The following is a 21,601-nucleotide window of genomic DNA, read 5'->3' on the forward strand; positions in this document are numbered from 1 at the left end:
AGCACACGGAAACGAAAGTGTGACAGACGGACGAACCCAAATTAATATACCCCGTTTCGGTAAAAGCGGGGGATAATAAACGTCCTTAAAAATCCATTAATGTATATATTCTCCTTATTGGAAAAAAGGAAACAAATTTCAACATATAATAATTACTTTTTTGGGATCGATTGATCGTTGATTGCTAACGGAGTATTAAATACAATACTATCAAAACAAAGTTTAAAATTCGGTTGTTGACCCATCAGATTATTTGTAAACTACGACATGTTTTAATTAAGATTACTATACCTATTTTATCTCTTTATCACTGATAACGCATCTTTATCAGGTCGATTTTGTATCATGCACGTCTAGTTTTAATCAAACTTCATCAAGTCATCAGACGTATAAGATCACGTGACAGTTGACTACATAATCCGCAGGCCTTGTTACGTGCATACTGCATAACTGTCAAATGTCGAGTCTTCTTGTTGATTTATTATGAAATATTGTCAGCATATAAATAAACCGGACAAGTGCTTCATATGATATGTAGAGCTACTACAGATTCGGATATGATTGTAGCCTAACATTTAGATACGATGTACCGCCACAGGTAGAAGAGCTTGACGGAATTCCGCTGTTTCCACATTCTTCTACCGTAAAGTCAACATTTGTCACATGTGACCCACTTCGAGATTTAAGAGCAGATCGTCCCAGACTGAATCGTATTGTCGTGTTGATGATCAGCGCCAGAGTGTTGCACACTGCAAGGTGTTTCATGTGACGTGAGCGCATGCGAAATCAGTGTTGATTCCTCCTCTTGTCTGTGTGACGTTTTGGGATACACTAAAACCAATTTGAGAGTAAAGCTAGGACGGAAGAATATAACACAGACATCCCTGATGGATAATCCCGTGTTTGAAGGTAAGTCTAAAAATGACATTCAATAGAAATCATGGTATGTTCCTTCGTGATCGAATTTTCTGTTCTTGCAAAAAATAACTATTTCTTAATAGAGATAGACCATTGTTGATGTTAACTCCGGGTATTTCCACACACTCGATCGTCACTAGCATGGAAACACCGTGATATGTGTTACTTTTACCAGATACCCCATGTAACTATAAATGTGTAAAATCAATTTCGCAAGAAGAATAAAAAATAATTAATTATAGTGTTTCTTGAGGTGCTCTACTTTTATTAGACATTTTGAAGATTTTGTCATACATCATATTTAAATACAGATATATATACACTATCGTCGTACCTACATACAATAGTATCAAGTTTGATACACAAATAAATATGTATATTCAAATGGTATTTAAAGCTATCAGTAGGTCCTTATAGTCAGGTTATGGTCCCGTTTACATCGTTTGACAAGCCGTTTATATTATTTGGAACAACTAATCATGTTACCTGGCGATGGTTTAGGGCCCTGTTTGATACTTGTGAAGGTAACAATAAGTAAATGTAAGTGTCAATGAATGTCAGTCTTTGTTTATAATCAAAACAAAAAAATATATACCTATGTACGTATGTAAACAATGCTTATACACTTGTTTACCCCGCACAAGTCATAATAACAAATGTGCTGCAGATATGTTTATCTGTTTATATCTACCACCACCCCGTATATATGCGTAGGGTAAACTAGGCTCTAACTTCATATCAAGACAAATGTATCTTTATATATGCAAGAGACAGAAACTAAATATTTTGATATATGTGCTTAACTTAATCAGTTTTTTGATACACATCCTTATAAGACATCAATACTGTATTATATGTACCTGTGATAACATATATCTTGAGATGTACAGGTGTAAGACATATATATCAAAGTATTTGTACTTTTATTAACAAATGGTTTTTTTTATATTTGCACGTGTAAAACATAAATATATCAATAAAAACGGATATCTTAATCATATTTCACAGTCAAAAATAATTATCAGATCACACACAAGAAATTATAAACTCAGTGTTCATATATACATTCATCAAATTAATTTAGCACTGCATAAGGACACACTGCATAAGAATTTAACCCAATGAATAAACGAAAAGATAAGAGAATGTTTAGAGTATAATAAATGTAATGTAAAAGCCAGATTTCTTTTTCCTACAAAATATGGAAAGTTAGTGATTTTTTTCCAAAACATGTAGAATTCAAAGAAAATAAGAGAAAAATATTGTTTTATAAGGAAAACCAAGATCAGTTTTGTAAATACACCTATTACAAACCTGGTTATCATAGTGACACAAGTAGTTTTATCTCCGGCAAGATGACTGAATAAACAAAGAAGGATTTATCGTCACAGGTCATTGAGTCAGTGGTCTTGTAACAACTAAGTCTTATCCGTATGTCCAGGATATGACTGTCTGAAAGCATTCATTATCTCAGATATGACAACACAATTCCGGTTTTCGGTGACTACGCCTCTGTGTGCATTGCTTTTATCTATTATTCGTATATCTTACACACTAATTCACCACTGGTATCGATCTCCATGGCTGTCTCTATATAAAATTGTACTGTAACATGTGTATAATCTTTTCGGTTTGTTTGAAGTTATTTCCTTTTCGGATCGCTGTGTGTTTCACCAGTTGATGGTTCTAATGACCTTTTGTTGATGGGCCGTTAAGAATGTAATGACAAGTGTACTAGTAGTATTATGTCGTAATATTTAAAGAGTCCAATGTCACAAAAGTCTTCACAAAAGGAGTATACTCACCTTAACAAAGTTCACTATATCCTTCACTAGAAAACATTGTACAAAAGACACACAAGTGAATAGCACTTTTTCATAATTAGTGCAAGATACAGTAGAGCCAAACTATTAACTAAACTGCTTCCTACAGCTGTTTCGTCCTTCCAGGACTCGTCAGTGATTCTAAGGACCTAAATATTGAAGCCTAGGAGGCGACTAGGGAAAAAAGTGATCAAAAGAAAACTCCAAATCTGGACAGCAGCAGTCCCATAATTGAACAAATTTCATAACTTCCATACATCAGATAATTTTAGAGTAGCATACATACGATTTCATTCGGTGTGGTGTGATCATATCTTATTTTTAAAAAAATACCAAAATAGCTAAATTAAAAAAGAAAAAAAACTCATCAACAGTCTGTCGTTAAAGTAAACTTAAAGTAGAAAATCGTGTTGTTTGATGTCTTTTTATAAAAAACAAATAATTATAAAAATATTGAATATGCTTTTAGAATTCGTTAATCATTTATTGGATAGATACATTACTCATTTTTGCAATGAAATGGTCACATGTTTATGTGGTCTTGACATCTAGATTTTATTGATTTTAAAAAGCATATTTTTAATAAATGCTTTTATTTTTTGTTTATTCTTGTGTGTTTTTTTTGTGTGTGAGGGTGTGTGGTTGTGTTTGTGTTGTGGGAGGATGTGAGCATTTGTGTGTATATATATATATATATGTATATACATATATGGTGGTGTGTTTATGGAGGTTGTGGCGTGTGGGGGGAGGGGGAGTGTGTGTATGTGTTGGTATGTCCTGGGGATAGTGAGTGTGTGTGTGATGGTGGTGTGTGTGTGGAGGGGTGGTGGGTGTTGGTTGAGTGTGTGAATGTGCATTTGGTGGCATGTGTGGGGGAAAGTGAGTGTATGTGTGTGTGTGTGTGTGTGTGTGTGTGTGTGGTGGTGGTGGTGTGAGTGGTGTTGTTTCGGCTTTCGGCTTAGGTTAGTTTTTAATCTTACATCTTTAAATCATTTTGATTGATTTCACATTTTCCCTGAGTGTTCATGACTACTTGCAAACAACTTTAACCCATGATTTTATCTCTAATCTATATTCAATAATCCCTACTTTTTTAAGTACCCAACATGTCCTGCTTCCATGTTAAATTGGAACTAAAGTTACTTTGACACCCTTTTCCGTCTCTGTAAAATATATCCGCTGTAGTATGTCTATCATCACTATGGCATATAAGTAGGAGAATTGTTGTGTATTACAACTGTATTTGTGTGTAAACCACTTTAATATATTGTATGGATGCAAGAAATAAGCACTCAGAAATCTGTATTTGCGGATATGTCAGAAGAAGGTATGTTTTTGTCGCAAAGACATTTAACTTTCGTACACTATTATGGAGTGAAACTTCCAAATGGCACTCTTCAACTCTGTAATGGTGACCTTCCAGACTAATTACCTGTTATCGTTTGTATTTAAACAATGTTTGACACGGCCGGCTTCTGATCTTCAATCAACTGCCTTTTTATAAAGTCCAAAGCAGCTTAAACCATGCGGATATATTTGTTATCTAGGTTACATAAAATAGAACACATACTTGACTATACCAAAGACTGGAAAGAAACCTAGTTCGGTCCGAGGGTTATCTTACTATCGGATAAAGAACGGAGCTTAAGAGGCATTTTGGCTTCTTTAACGTGTATTGTGAACACAGAAACGTGTGGTTTATCTTAAAACTTATTCGAGACTGTATTAGTGTATAAAACATATCTGTATATTACTGTACTTAACATATCGGTATATCAGTGTATTAAACATATCTGTATACTTGTGCAATAAACATATTTGTATACTAGTGCAATAAACATATCTGTATATGAATGTATTGAACATATTTGTATACTAGTTTATTAAACATATCTGTATATGAATGTATTGAACATATATGTATACTAGTTTATTAAACATATCTGTATATTAATGTATTGAACATATATGTATACTAGTTTATTAAACATATCTGTATATGAATGTATTGAACATATTTGTATACTAGTGCAATAAACATATCTGTATATGAATGTATTGAACATATATGTATACTAGTTTATTAAACATATCTGTATATGAATGTATTGAACATATATGTATACTAGTTTATTAAACATATCTGTATTTGAATGTATTGAACATATTTGTATACTAGTGCAATAAACATATCTGTATATGAATGTATTGAACATATCTGTATACTTGTGCAATAAACATATCTGTATATGAATGTATTGAACATATTTGTATACTAGTGCAATAAACATATCTGTATATGAATGTATTGAACATATATGTATACTAGTTTATTAAACATATCTGTATATGAATGTATTGAACATATATGTATACTAGTTTATTAAACATATCTGTATTTGAATGTATTGAACATATTTGTATACTAGTGCAATAAACATATCTGTATATGAATGTATTGAACATATCTGTATACTTGTGCAATAAACATATCTGTATATGAATGTATTGAACATATTTGTATACTAGTGCAATAAACATATCTGTATATGAATGTATTGAACATATATGTATACTAGTTTATTAAACATATCTGTATATGAATGTATTGAACATATTTGTATACTAGTTTATTAAACATATCTGTATATGAATGTATTGAACATATTTGTATACCAGTTTATTAAACATATCTGTATTTGAATGTATTGAACATATCTGTATACTTGTGCAATAAACATATTTGTATACTAGTTTATTAAACATATCTGTATATGAATGTATTGAACATATTTGTATACTAGTTTATTAAACATATCTGTATATGAATGTATTGAACATATATGTATACTAGTTTATTAAACATATCTGTATATGAATGTATTGAACATATTTGTATACCAGTTTATTAAACATATCTGTATTTGAATGTATTGAACATATCTGTATACTTGTGCAATAAACATATTTGTATACTAGTTTATTAAACATATCTGTATATGAATGTATTGAACAAATATGTATACTAGTTTATTAAACATATCTGTATATGAATGTATTGAACATATATGTATACTAGTTTATTAAACATATCTGTATATGAATGTATTGAACATATTTGTATACTAGTTAATTAAACATATCTGTATATGAATGTATTGAACATATTTGTATACTAGTTTATTAAACATATCTGTATATGAATGTATTGAACATATATGTATACTAGTTTATTAAACATATCTGTATATGAATGTATTGAACATATTTGTATACTAGTTTATTAAACATATCTGTATATGAATGTATTGAACATATTTGTATACTAGTTTATTAAACATATCTGTATATGAATGTATTGAACATATTTGTATACTAGTTTATTAAACATATCTGTATATGAATGTATTGAACATATATGTATACTAGTTTATTAAACATATCTGTATATGAATGTATTGAACATATTTGTATACTAGTTTATTAAACATATCTGTATATGAATGTATTGAACATATTTGTATACTAGTTTATAAACATATCTGTATATGAATGTAATGAACATATATGTATACTAGTTTATTAAACATATCTGTATATGAATGTATTGAACATATATGTATACTAGTTTATTAAACATATCTGTATATGAATGTATTGAACATATTTGTATACTAGTTTATTAAACATATCTGTATATGAATGTATTGAACATATTTGTATACTAGTTTATTAAACATATCTGTATATGAATGTATTGAACATATATGTATACTAGTTTATTAAACATATCTGTATATGAATGTATTGAACATATTTGTATACTAGTTTATTAAACATATCTGTATATGAATGTATTGAACATATTTGTATACTAGTGCAATAAACATATCTGTATATGAATGTATTGAACATATTTGTATACTAGTGCAATAAACATATCTGTATATGAATGTATTGAACATATTTGTATACTAGTGCAATAAACATATCTGTATATGAATGTATTGAACATATATGTATACTAGTGCAATAAACATTTCTGTATATGAATGTATTGAACATATATGTATACTAGTGCAATAAACATATCTGTATATGAATGTATTGAACATATATGTATACTAGTGCAATAAACATATCTGTATATGAATGTATTGAACATATTTGTATACTAGTTTATTAAACATATCTGTATATGAATGTATTGAACATATTTGTATACTAGTTTATTAAACATATCTGTATATGAATGTGTTGAACATATTTGTATACTAGTTTATTAAACATATCTGTATATGAATGTATTGAACATATCTGTATACTTGTGCAATAAACATATCTGTATACTAGTTTATTAAACATATCTGTATAATCCACCTAAAAAGAGGCACAGTTAATTCCCCATAGGTATGCCAATGGTCTGTTGGAAGATCTTAACTCCTAATTCGTTGACGATGTTGTAAACCAGAATCTCATTTTCATGATTCTGTCCTCCGCATATTTCATTTTTTGATTTGTACAGTATAGTTTACAACCATATCTTTGTACCGCCGTTCACCTTTCTTGGAAAAGAAAGATTTCATAACAAAAGAACGAAGACGTTCTTTCAGTTTAGGATGGGTGTGGTGGTGAACATATCAAATTTTCCAATAGAAGAAGGGTGTTGAATTTTGTTCTAAACACTTTCTTTGTAATCCACACACTATTACTCCACATCACAATGGGACTGTAACATATATTTGATAGTGCTAAGAACAGTGGTTAGCAGGTCTGACAAAGATTTGGTTAGGCAGTTAGATCTGCCAGCAAGTAAACGTTATTTATACGGATTGTTGTGAGGGAATTCATTATAAACATGGGAGATCCGTATCATTCTCTCTAATAGGTAAACTAAATGCTTTTGAAGCATGATTAGCCTTTCGTAAACTGGGGTTTCCTTCACTTTGTTATCAAGCAAACCTAGTTCTTTTTGTAAAAGTTCGACAAAAGCTAGATTACTAAATTCAGATTTATGTAAATAGCATCCATTTTCAAACCTTATATTCCTTGAACCATTTCTCTTCAGTCAGGAAACAAAACAATCTTAAAACGACTTCTGGTAAAATCAATTGAAATCAAGTTCTTGGAATGTCGTCGAGTCATTTTGCCCTAACGTCACAACCTACAATTATGAGTAAACGGTATGGTACAAACAACACACGCTTAAAATTAAATGAGAATGGTGTGGTTTTAACAAAAGATGAGAGAAAAGTTCACAGCAAGTGTTCAAGTATTATATATCCGAATCTAATACTTAGGTAGAGATGAGATTCTTTTCACAGTAGCGACGTTTATGATATCTTGTTGCAACAAGCAAATACAAAAAAAAAGTTTTACTTCTGTTTGCCTATCTCGAGAAGTTGAACTAGGCTCACAATACCCTCAATATGTTTCTCTTCTAGGCAACTACATAAATGTTATCAGGTACGAAATAGATTTTGTCATAACCTAGTAAAGGTACAATAACGTAATTCTCACTACAGTTATTGTATTATTTGTCATCTTATTGTTGGAAAAGTTAATGTAGCTCTATGATGCACTTCATTATTAATAAGTCAATATTTGGCTCCACTGTATATAATTAGAAGTCCACATGAACTAAAATGTCAATGTCCGTTTTTATCTGTTGATCATTTTGTGAGCATATAGATTCACGGGTTAGCAATATCCACGAAATCAACGAAAGTAAAAACTCATGTGGACAAATAATTTGTATGTGTTTCGTTTTAATTAAGTAACACCGAAAGGTGGGACATCAAAACCATCATTTAAAAAAGAAGAAAATTGAAAACTTATTTATGACAGCGCTTGGGACAATGAGTGTGAATGACTGACAGACACACAGACAGACACGCAGAGAACAGAGAAAACATTCCTTTCGCGTAGCACGAGATTATAATACATATATATATATGTCTGTTAGAACAAAAATAATTTTGACGATATTTACGTTTCAGATGATTCTAAAGATTCAAACGGCGACATTCGCAAAAGAGTCAAAGAGCTGCCTCAGGATGAAAAAGATGTAAATGTCAAACCGTCCACAATCAAGCTCAAGAAACACGTGGGCCTCGTCAGCGGCACTTCTTTCATTGTAGGGACAATAATCGGTAATATTGTCTTTGACAGAAATGTTGACTATTTTTGTTGGACCAGATATGTCTTCTCAGTCATTACTATCATGCAATTACAATAAAGCTTAAGTTTCAATCAATAGATTTCAATGCCGAAAATGTCACTTTTTCTTCAGATGATTTAAAGTACATTACAAAATAGTGATTTTGTTAGCGCATGCGCAAATTTGGTCCTGTTAAAATTTTCTTTTGGGAAAGCTAAGCTTTGGTACTTTGTGTCTTCCTGAAAGGAGGACAATACATCTTATGAACAAAACGGTCTTAATGATAAATATAACAAAATTCAAATCAGCATTTATCTCTTGTTTTAGCCTTTTTATTTTATAATTCTCATCTTCAGTGGTTCATTTCTTGATATTTAATTACAGTGGAGCTTCAAACAAGAATTGTCTTCATAAAGGACAATAACATGGAAATAAATCAGTAATATCATTATTGTGAGCATACTTTGTAAGTTTGATTATAAATCGTATTTTGATGAGTTAGCATATTTCTATTTAATCAACTTGTTTTGTTCGTTTTGTTCCTAGGATCTACCTCTATCCCTATATAGGTTTATATCATTTTTATGTGTTCATCCTTATATTTCTTCTTTTATTTGGACGTATGTTCACGAAATACACTGCATGATATTTCAGAATCATAAATTGTACCGCCATGCACCTTTCTCAGAAAAGTAAACTCACATATCAAGAGAACGTACGTGTTCTTTCAGACAAAAATGGGTAAAGGTGATGTGGCAAAATCAATGGGTCTTATAAAAAGCAACAATAAAACGCCGTTTATATTGTGGATTCTTGTGAAGTTTAGGAATCAAATATAAACGATGGTAGTGGGGGCTCGTTTCCCTGTCATTTACAGGCAATCCAAATAGTTGTAATAAATAGCCGTATTAGGTTAGTTTTTTCTGGAAAGTTTGGATATGTGGGTTTCCTTCGTCATCAAGCAAGCCTGGTTCTTTTTGCATGCAAGAAATGTAATAATGTCTGCAGACAAAAATCAAGTTGTTGGATGCCTTCACTGTAGGCACAATAACAAACATTGAAGTGTAGATTTAACATCAGGATCTCAAGCTGTTCATTGTTTTAAGAGTGATGGACGGAATGGATTTAACCCAATCCAAAAATAAATGCAAACAAATGTTTTGTTTTAAATTGCAATTGGCTCGGAGTAACCAAGAAATCATAGGGGTATTTCTGCTTTGAAATTATGGTGGAATGTAAGCTTGAACAGATTTCTAGTATAAAATATTGCAGATGTTAATAACATCCACTCCTATTGCATCTAGCTGAAAAAAGGGACACGACTGGCAGGAAATGAGACTTGTTGCATGTTTGTATTTCTGTCATGGTCCTAAATAGAAGCATTATATAAACATCTACTGAAATACTGAAACAATCTCTTTGTTTGCATTTTTTATGGGTATGTGAAGAAAAGTATGCTGAGATTTTCCGTTCAAATCATAATTGTGTAACTGCTGAGCATGCCCATTCGTCTTCAAGGTATAATGAGATTCTCCGTTAAAATCACAATGAAGATTTATTTCTGGTTCAAGATTAGTTTTATCAGAGGTGTCTCATATCAATGTGCAAAACCTACGACATTATAAACTGAGTATCATTAAAAGAGGTGAAATATATTGACTCCAAGCCGATGCTGACACTATAAAAGATTTATATTTAATTGTCTTGTGCGCGCTTTTCTGCAAAGATTCACTAACAGAAACAGAAATGATAAAAGAGAATACTTGTTTGTAATTGATTATGAGACAGCATAAAAGACATTCGTGATAGCACTTACCATACATGAATGCACGGACGTAAAGACACGATGCAAAAGAGCCTGAATAAGAAATGATTTAAACCAATGTGTCGTCGTGGTGAAGATATGATTTCAGGAGTGAGCGTTTTATAAGTTACAATACGTTAATAGTTGTGACTGGTCCTCCTTTTTACGTCAATGCACTATTTTTAAATAAAACTTAATTTCTTACAGTTATCGATATATCAATATCTTTTCTACAGGATCCGGGATTTTCATCTCCCCTAAAGGTGTATTGATGGAGACTGGTTCGGTTGCCCTCAGTTTGATCGTGTGGGCCGGGGCGGGGTTGTTGGCTCTCATGGGTAAGAAAATACTTTTAAAAACTTCTGCAGAAATAAATTCATATTAATTATTCTAATTGACCCGGACAGAGGAGTGCGAGGGACTTGCTGTGAGAGGAAAGCGGATTAACTAGGAAAGCCCAGGTAGTCGGACTCCATACTTTTTCATGTCCGATCGGGGAGGACTGCCTTCACTTTCGACAATATGTGTCAGTAGCTCTACTCTTTCATTTCTGAGTAGTACATGTTTTCTTAATACAATATCATAAAAAAAAACGTGCATTGTAGTAAATCCTGGCATCTTCTCTCTATGCATATTGTATGCTTGTGCTTTAATATCTTCAAAGTTTTACATATACATACGTACTTCTTGTGTCCTCTCTGTGATGCTAAATTCTTATAACATTTACAGATGTCGCTCTATGTTAAATCACCTTGATATAACGACAAATTCTAAACTGTGATACTGTTGTGTTACTATTCTATTACCGTATAACTATCAATTTTTACAGGCAAAAAATTTGGAGATTTTCTTTTAAAATGATCGAATTTCAACTTTCGCGATCTGGATATTAAGGGATACATAAAACAAACGTCTCGATATTTCGCGGAGTCGCGATCACATTAATGTACTGTGAAATAGAGAAAAAACCATCCCCAAATAACCGGCTTTACGATATCATTTACAAAAGTTGGCTATACCGATATTTTATCTCATTTTTAAGCTGCTACTACAAAATAATCGTCAGTCAGCTCAGGCTATCTGTAAGTCAATCTAAAAATAGAGAATCGCGATCACAGGTGAAGACTTGAGTAGCATGGTGCATGCCAAGGACAGATTAGTTTCTTCCGGGAGGCTAGGAAAATGATCCTCCGTACTGTTGTAGTTGTGTCCATAAGATGAACACTTTATCATATTTGCTATGAACAACATCCGCATGTTGAACAAAGGGGTAACTACCAGCTGCTACAATCTGACAATCACTCTGGCTGTTCGTAAGGCGATTAAACGGTCAAACTCCATACATTGTATCAATGATTTATTTTCATTCACGTCTATGAAATAAATACTTTTCACGTCATAATGTAAGAAAGGACAAGAGTACAGTTTAGGTGTAGGTGATTTTTAGGACAAATATTCAATATACTGAATGAGGTTTAATTTACCGATCGTGACAAATTATTACAGATGAAATATCTCGGTACCCAACAAGATCTGATCTTCATGAGCTATATTTTTCTTGTCAGATACTATTTACTTTTATACAATCTTATTTCATTATATCAAAACTGACACCTGACACAAGGAGTAAGTATCAAAATAGTGCTTTTCAGTGACTGTAAATCATATCACCTGCAGACCAGTGATTAGTTCAAGGTCTCTCAAGACCCCTGTAAAACAGCAGGTGTTTTTTATTATTATATATTTAAGTCTTTTTATTGCTTTTATTGCCCTCAATAGAACCAGACTTTTAATAAATTAATCTCAGTAGCACTTTTACTATGTCTGAACTAAAGTAACCTTAAATATGATTTGACACGAGCACCTGTTTCCACAACAGTGAAAATTCAGTAATACTATTTTGTATTTTATATATTAAAGACAAGACCACGCTCTCTTTAGATCTTATCCACATTTTCCCATCTACAAGCTAAAACATGTTTATGTATTAATGTTTTTAAGTATAAATTTTGCATAGAAGTCGAACACGTGCTTCGTGGAGTTAATACTCTTAATGAACAAATTTATATGCTCTCGAATAAGTTTAAATTGTAGGTGTACCTATTTATCTATTTTGATGACAACTATTCATCGATGAAATCAAGTGCCGATGAAGTAGTAACTGGGTGAAAACCACGAAATTTGTGACATCCCCCCTCCCACCCACTCAGAAACATATAAAGTAATATCAGAGTACATGAGTATGCTAAATCAGTTTCATATTTTTATGTTATACAATGTTTGGAACTATCTTAAATGGTATTTACGAATACTTCAGTATAGAATAAATTGTTTTCTGTTTTAATATTGTTTATTCCAATAAAGTATTTTGGCGGACTTTTTTCAATTCCGGATGTTTGTCGATACACTTCATGGCAATTTGAAATGATTACAAATAGTGACACCGGCACCACATATATTTGTTCATTTATCATGATTTCCAACTTTAAAAAAATGATAACATAAGTATGAATTATTTGGTCAGTGCACCTTTCTGTCTATATTTTAACTGGTACCTAGGCTGGATTTGGATATTGTCGCTCTGGATTATTCATACTCGTTGATAGCCTGCTATATACTGTAAACAAATTTGTACAGAAAAAGTTTTGTTCGTAAATCTATCCATTTATCTTGCAAAGTTCGATGTACTTTTGCAACTGTCATTATCTAATATACTACAAATTTTTGTCAAAACTCTTTTGGACCTCACTTAAAACGGTGCTTCATGTTCACTTTCAAAATTAATTTAAACTTCTTATAAAGACATTATATTTCACTTCAAAAGATATTTTGTAATTTCAATATTGTCATTACCCTGCTTATCACTTGACTTTTTTTATTCCAAATTCTATGACTTATTTTGTAAATGCAACAAGAATTTAACAAAATTAATTTCATGACTTTGTGTCTTTCCCATGCACTGTTTTACAAAAACAAAGGCTCTCTGTGTTATGCGGAGTTGGGTACACTTATCAGGAAATCTGGCGGAGAGTATCAGTATATCAAACAAGCCTTTGGAAACATCCCCGCGTTTTTATACGCGTGGACGTCAATAATTGTCATCAGAACGTCTTCTATGGCTATCATTTGCCTCACCTTCGGAGAATATGTGGCAACATTCTTCCCTTACTGCGGCAACCCGGATCTTCCCATGAAACTAGTGGCATCGCTAGCCATAGGTAAGTTTATCATTCTTCCAGAGTAATCACTACATTTTTTATTTTGGCCAAAGTAGAAATGATGAAGCATTCTAGACGTCAAGAAACGACAATTTAATTTTCAATGTAAAATGTGTCATTATTCACGGTTTTATTTCATCCTCGAAAAAGCGAAAAGTAGAAGTTCTTGAAAATGATAACCTTCACAGTACCAATCTGAAAGCATTTGTTCAAAGGGCATAGTCTAAAAAGATTTTTCGGGTTATTAGACTCAAGGGAAAACAATTTCCTCAAGAGTGGTTAAACTTAACCGATAAAATAATCAACCTTGTTGATCTACTCTAAACTATAAAGACTAATTGTCCCTTTTTACAAAATTTTCAAAGTCATGTATATGTGAAAACTATTTGTATAGGGTTCTCGAAAAATCATTTCTCACCAGTTACGGTATTATCCTTTTAACAGTCTGTTAATGTGACTGTGGAGGCAAATCATTGACATTTCGTATCAAACACGTCCTATTTTTCAGTGACCCTGGCAATTATTAATTGTACGGATGCTCGACTAGCCACCAGAGTACAGGTGTTTTTCACTGTTGTCAAATTGGCCGCTCTTCTCGTTATCTCCATCGGAGGAATAGTCCGCATGGCACAAGGTAAAGTGACAATATCAATAAAGATGTTCACAACGGTAAAGAGAAATAAGACCAGGTGTTTCGGCAGAACTATTTTTTTACAATTTCAGACGCACTATTCATGCAAGATATATGATAAGTCCGACAACAAAAACCAAGAAAGCAAATAAGCAAAAAATAGAAATAATACGAATATGTGTATTTATATTGATATATATGTGTGTGTATATAATTTTTAAAATGACAGTTACCGCGTATGCCCTCCGTAAATGAAGTTAAACTTGAAATGAAGTTTTCAACCGTGGCTCTCAATATCGTAGCTAGCTTTTTAAATTGGTCGTTATAGTATTCTAGTGATCCCATTGAGTAATATACCTTTTTGTGCGACAAAAAGCCGGATATGTTTGCTGGTTTTCATTTTTGCTGTTGGTTCCGTTGTTCGTTGCTGTACACCTTGAGAACCTGACATTACTAACTTGGCTTGACCAAAATTTTCTTGTTGGAGCACATGGTCATATTCTCCTTTTTCGGAAGTCTCCCTTTCCTTTTTTCTTTTTTTACATTTAATTCTATTGAATTGAAGTTTGGATCATAAGTATGCCCGCGTGTTGGTACTTTATTTTTTCTTTAACAAACGGACTGATGGGATATATCAGAACTATATCAAACCTCGGGGAACAGGACAGGTCCAATATTTCTTTGGCCTGTGATTTCGTGGATAAACAGCATTCACGAAATCTACCAGTACTAAAATTGAACAAGATGAACACATATTTCATTATTTCGTAGCCTTTTGAATCCCTTGATTAAGAGTTCCATCTTAGTCAACGACAATAAAATCTTTCGAAAATATAATTATGCTACTGTGATTTTAACACATACTTATACACAGAATGTATCATTCATAGCAAAACGAAAACCAAAAAAATGTGTTGTTGCAGTCAATCAGTGCAATATTTCCTAGCGGAATTGTAATTTGCTGAATGCTCCAATTATGACGTCATCGCTTCATGGCGTCATTTACATTGTTACGTCACCAAAGAAAGACAATTTATAGTTTACATCAGTCTAATAAAATACTGCTTTCAGAAATGTTTGCAAAAGTATGTGATGAACATAAACATTTATATGAGTTTAATGAACCGTGTAGATTTCTTTTTATCTGGTCAGATGTTCGGTACAATGATAATTTCTAGGACTCGGTTCATGAAATCTCGTATGAATGGAAAATGTTAAAAACTTCGTATATATGGTCCTCTATTCACAGTCTGTCAAACTTTCAGGGCATGTCACGGAGCTGAAACGTGGATTTGAAGGGACTACAAAGTCGCCATCTACTATAGCGTTAGCATTTTATGACGCCCTTTGGTCATACGACGGTTGGTAAGTATATGATTAGAATAGAAGTTCTTAAAACACCTTGACCAAGTGACCAATGTGGAGCGTACTAGCACTAACGAATATAGTGTACGAGACAGGAATCGCCCAACTTTTTCTTCTGTACTATAATTCTATGTACACTAAGGACGGAAAATAGTGTGACGAGATGGTAAACAGAATACAAACCAAAAGATACAACAAATTGGTACCAATATACTGTAGTTAATATTTGCTTATTTCTTATTTAGAGAATAATTACCTTTCGGTATACGATTTGGATTTGGAAAATGACCGACTACAGTGTTAGTTATTGCATCCTTTTTCTTCCAGGAACAACCTGAACTATTTGACAGAAGAAATCAAAAACCCTAAAAAGTAAGTATTCTTTTATGAGACTGTGATATGAATGATGGACATTGCAATATATTTCATAAGTATTATGATATTATTTTTTTCTGTTGACACCAATCTAATTGTGGGTACTCACTTTATGTTCTTTAATAAATTGATAACCATTTTGAGTAACCTAAGAAAATAACATGACCATTCTGTATTTGATATCGTTACTAACGATTTCAAAATATTCTTATCAACTTTTCATAACATACAATATGTATTAAGTCGTTGTTACAGCAGACGCAACCCATTATGCAACATAGTATGAGCTCTGTATTTGAGATCCGGTATAGATTGAATGCAATGCATGTTTATAACATATGGCTGAACATTATCAAAATTAAGTGCTCGTCAGTAAATCCTTCCTTAGATATATTTAACAACACAATGATTCCGAATCAAATGCAAAGGGAAATACTGAAATGTAAACAGAATCATAATACAAACACAAAATTAATGACAACGTGGCAAAATAAGGGCAATAAAAAGATAAAAAGATTTGAACGAAGGGTCCTGAATAGGAGAATAAGACCAGGTGTTCAGAAAGGGTAAGCATCGTCTGATTCGTAGACGATACCCTCCATGTGAATCAAAGTAAGTGACTTTCCCAGGTCCATTATCACTGTTGTATATGGAGGATTTTAAATTGTTAATTAAATACACAGAAATGTTTTTGAGCCGATTGAAAAGTGAAACTAGCATTTATTCAATATGAATGATAACATTTTCTAAAGGAATTTACCTCGTGCCAACATAGCTGGTGTTCTTCTTGTGACCGTTATATACCTACTGACCAACATGTCTTATCTGACCGCAATGACGTCTGCAGAACTGCTAGCTTCCGATGCTGTGGCTGTGGTAGGTAACAGTAACTGTAAAGGTTTGCTATAACTGAAGGGCTTGATTTCCGTTGTTTTCGAGGTTGGACTAAAATTGTGGGGAAAATCAACATTTAAAATAACATCAGTAATTCTAGTTCTCGTGAACTCGTAAATCTTTCATGTTTTTTATGACTTTTTATTGAAACATTTGAATCATTGAAGAAAAAACTAGATAAAATATTGTGCTATAAAATAAAAACATGATATCACTTATAATTTTACAGTGTTTCATAAACATCCTTCAACATAAGAAACATGACTTTAGGTTATCTACATACAAGCTGCTAGAATGTCAACAGTCCAACAGTCTTATGGACATTCTGTAACTGTATAATATCATTTTTTGTGGGAGATTTATTGTCATTGATTTCATAAGTACTCGTTATCCACAAATTAACGTGTGCATCATCTGTTAAATTAAGTTTAAGAAGAAGACTAATTAAGCTCTGTTTATCCCCAATCTTTTTGTCCGCCAATATATTTTGTTCGTCTTTATATTTTGAAACAAAAATTAGTCTTCACGAAAACATATGGTTTTACAGTATGCATTTTTGCAGGAAATAAAAGACATTTATACATACCTCGTCCATACTATTCTAGTATCAGAGAACGGTATCATTTATCGTCTTCTCTTTTGTTGCTTAGACTTGGGGTGACCGTGTCTTAGGTTCTGCGGCCGTATTGGTACCGCTTTCCGTCCTCTTTTCTACATTCGGGTCCGCCAACGGAACATTATTCTCTGGCGGCAGGTACATCTCATGATATTTGGTTCAATGTGTGTTGATTTAAGACAAGTTTAATTATAACCTGATTTAAACTTCGAAATATTTCTGATAAAATTATCTTTTGTAATTGAAATACATGAACGTAAATTTGTTGCTCAGAGAATTGATTAGTTCATGATCATTTAGAAAAACTTGTTTAGTAATTACATCGACAGTCTCCTTGCAACAGAGTTTACAGATTTATATGTTGTGTCAAATTAATAATTTTCTTGACATTTGTTTCTTTTCCGTGTTGTAGAGTAGTTTACGTTGCAGCTAGAGACGGGATGCTGCCAGAAATGTTATCTTATGTAAACTGTAAACGCTACACACCCGTGCCATCCATTTTGTTCACGGTAAGTCTCTGGCTTGGAGAACATATTACCCTGTCACACTAAAAGATCATACATCATGATGGGGCTCAAATCACGGTTTGATTTCAATTTAGTTTATTAGAGTTTGAATCCTTCTTACAAAGTCCTCATTGCCGTAAATATTCGATCATCAGGGCTAACTCTGTTTTTTTCATCCCTAGGCTATCATCTCCATCATCATGGTATTCCCAGGAAATCTGTCAGAACTCATTGATTTCTTTAGTTTCACCGCTTGGATCTTCTATGGCGTTACAGTTTCCTCCCTTATTGTCAGCAGGTTCACAATGAAAGATGCAGAGAGAGTATTCAAGGTGAGTAAAACAGTCCAATAGCTTATGTTATGTCAAAAGACAGTTTGAAAATGTACAATGAAAGGCAATACCTGTGTTGTCTTTTGTTTGGATTAAAACAATGTAGGGAAATTTATTTACCAATCCCTCTTACTCGCCTGTTATTTTGCTCATATTTTGCTGTCGTCGGGTTGCCAATTTGGATTTGGAGGTTTGACATGTCGGTTCTCTGTTTTTTAACAGTCCATAGCGTTTGCAATAAAAAACATCAAGAAGATGCTAACATGTCAACATAATCATAATCCAATTCGATAAACTTAAAAATAAAAAATAAGAACAAAAGAAATATTTGCGTGGAGTGCAAGGAGAATAAAACCAGGTGCTCCGGAAGAGTTAATGTCTTCTGTTTCATCGACGACAACCGCAAAGTAAACTTTGGTCAATCCAAGCAAGTAATGTCACGTTCTCAAACGAGAACAATGTGTACAACAAGAGAACCAATGGGCAAATTAACAAGCATCAAAAACGTCCAGCTTATCTCACGCAAAAGAATAGATTCTTCCTAAGTGAGATCTAATTTCAGTTTGATTTCAATCTAATTTAATGTGGGGACTTCCTATCTTCTCGTAACACAGATTTATTCCTTTCATGGTTAAATGTTCAAAGCATTAAAGAATATTACCTTTTGAATAGCATTGGTATGGTCTCATTTTCATATTCTATAAGCTGGTCTGTTTTTTCTTTAATGTCATTACATCTTATTCTTAGAAAGGACAGCATCTTACTATATATAAGATCTGAGTCATTTTTATAAGAACACATACATACAAAATAAATAGCTGTCCTGATTATGAATTCATTTTAGTACTTCAAACATTTAGGTGACATGTTGTATGGATGCATAGGGTGCGTTGGTGTCCTTGTTTAACTCTGTATATGGCGTGACACACTGTAATGATTACTTCGAATTATTAGAGAATGAAAATGCTGAGGTGTTTCGGATATGGTCAGAATGACAGCTATCCTTACTAACCTTTTACAATTGCCTTATTATGTAGGTACCTCTACCGATCCCCATACTGTTTGTACTGCTGTCGATTTATCTGGTTATCGCTCCCATAGTACAGAGTCCTAGGATTGAGTTCCTCTACGCCTTTCTTTTCATCATTGGTGGACTCATTTTCTACATTCCTCTCGTCCACTTTAAATTAAACATTCCTTTTTGGGGTAAGTATATTTATTACTTTGTATGGGTAAGTGGTAATTAAAGTATCTGCTTATCACAATCAGAACTATGTGAAAAGCTAGATATAACAATTACACTAAATTCTGATCGGATATGTCCGTATATATTACATGTACATATGTTTTCGAATTAGACAGAAGATCGTCACTCAAATAACATGAGACAAAATATAATATGTCGCCAAATAACATATGACCTTCACATTTCTAAAATTTAGAACAATCGAACCATATCAACCCCTGAATATTGTACAAAAGAACATCTTTTAATACCAATCTAAGTAAGAAACCGAACCTTACAGTATCTTTGGGACTCGTCAATGAAATAGGTCTCATGGGGAATAATTTGTGATATTCTAATTCCGTGTCTGTTATATCGACAACATCCCCAAGAACCATTATCGGATTGATGCAAATATTCGAAATAACCATGCTTGTTTTAATTCTTTATCGTTATTACGCTATGCATAAGATACTTTCAATGATTGTTAATAATATCTAATCAAATCTTTAAATGCTGATGATTACAATAGGTGATCATATTTATTCTAATGAAAGATTCATGTGATATAGTAGATCAGATAAATTCATCTCCGTTCCTTATTGGTGCATCGATAGTTACAGTACAGTTACAGTGTGTGCGTTACCTTTGAACAATATCGACTTCCCAGACATTTATCGGGATATCATGTGCATGTATATATATATTCATATTTATTTTACAGGGAAAATATCCACGTTTTCGCAGTTACTTTTTGAGGCTGTCCCAAGCCCCTTTATACCTGATGAGTAGGGCAAGTGCTCCAGACATTATAAATAGTTATATAGAAATCAGCTGATAAAGATTATATATCTATGTATTAAAATGTGTCTGTTTTTTTTTTTTTTTTTTTATCTGTGGTCATAAAACAGGAATAATGTTTATTTTTCGCAAGTGAGCAAACATCGAAATGAACGTAATATATTTTGCCTTCGTATCTGGCATTTGCAGACCAAAGTACCTTATACAATCATCAGAAATTCCAGTATTTAATAAACTCGAATTCAAACGGCGCTTTCATTTATTTTCCAATTGTTGATGGTATATTACATCTGGTTGTAAGAGAATTTTAATTTGTAAGTAGTCTTTGTAGTGCTCTAAAAACATATATCACATACGCAATAACATGTGTTTGACCATGGGTCGTTGTTGCAAGATTAAAAGGGGTTCCTATGTGACGTCACTGCGTTATCGTCGTTTTATCAACTACCATGTTATAAGTGTTGTAATATATTATGCAGTCGTCAGGGGCATCAGGCGAGGGATTTGAGGCATTATTTAATTTTACAATGGGCTATTACATGTGTATTATTACAGAAATCGTTTCTCAACTCATTTCAGCGAATTATGTATCCTATAAACGGTTTCATTTTTCACTTCATCAGATCATGTTGAAATACTGTGTCTAGTGCTGTAATTGTTTGTGTTTATTAGGTATGGAAGTTGGCAAAAATGTCTTCAACACTTGTTTATCATATTTGTAAAAACAAATTTGTTAATTTTCAGTTAAAATCACGGTACAAACGCAGTACAAAACAATATTTTCTCTAATTTTTTAAGAGAAAAATCAGATTAATCCAAAATTTATCTATGAAGTATTTATGTCTATTCTATTTATATCTATATTTAAGTAAACATTATTGGCGTGAAATACACGTGAAAGGTGAAGGATTACATTTTGACATTTCTAATAAT

General features: G+C 32.5%; 1 protein-coding gene across 1 annotated transcript; it reads left to right on the top strand.

The window, feature by feature from the left end:
- Positions 1–4,055: 4,055 nt before the first annotated feature.
- On the top strand, positions 4,056–20,659 carry LOC132546826 (b(0,+)-type amino acid transporter 1-like). Its single transcript, XM_060210542.1, has 13 exons — positions 4,056–4,068; positions 8,741–8,893; positions 10,942–11,043; positions 13,684–13,923; positions 14,432–14,557; positions 15,820–15,919; positions 16,247–16,291; positions 17,047–17,170; positions 17,839–17,942; positions 18,217–18,313; positions 18,493–18,642; positions 19,680–19,848; positions 20,592–20,659. Exons 1-13 carry the CDS (start codon positions 4,056–4,058, stop codon positions 20,657–20,659), a joined length of 1,491 nt encoding a protein of 496 aa, XP_060066525.1.
- Positions 20,660–21,601: the final 942 nt, after the last annotated feature.

This window comes from Ylistrum balloti, unplaced genomic scaffold (genome assembly GCF_031769215.1).
Source record: "Ylistrum balloti isolate Yb309-2 unplaced genomic scaffold, AGI_CSIRO_Ybal_v1 Utg369916, whole genome shotgun sequence".
Classification (NCBI taxonomy): domain Eukaryota; kingdom Metazoa; phylum Mollusca; class Bivalvia; order Pectinida; family Pectinidae; genus Ylistrum; species Ylistrum balloti.

What these genes read in the sequence shown, in the direction of transcription:
- LOC132546826 (XM_060210542.1), top strand. An exon ending in ACATTATTCTCTGGCGGCAG is followed by an intron (nt 17,943 to 18,216) that starts GTACATCTCATG and finishes TCCGTGTTGTAG; the next exon opens with AGTAGTTTACGTTGCAGCTA. An exon ending in TGCCATCCATTTTGTTCACG is followed by an intron (nt 18,314 to 18,492) that starts GTAAGTCTCTGG and finishes TTTCATCCCTAG; the next exon opens with GCTATCATCTCCATCATCAT.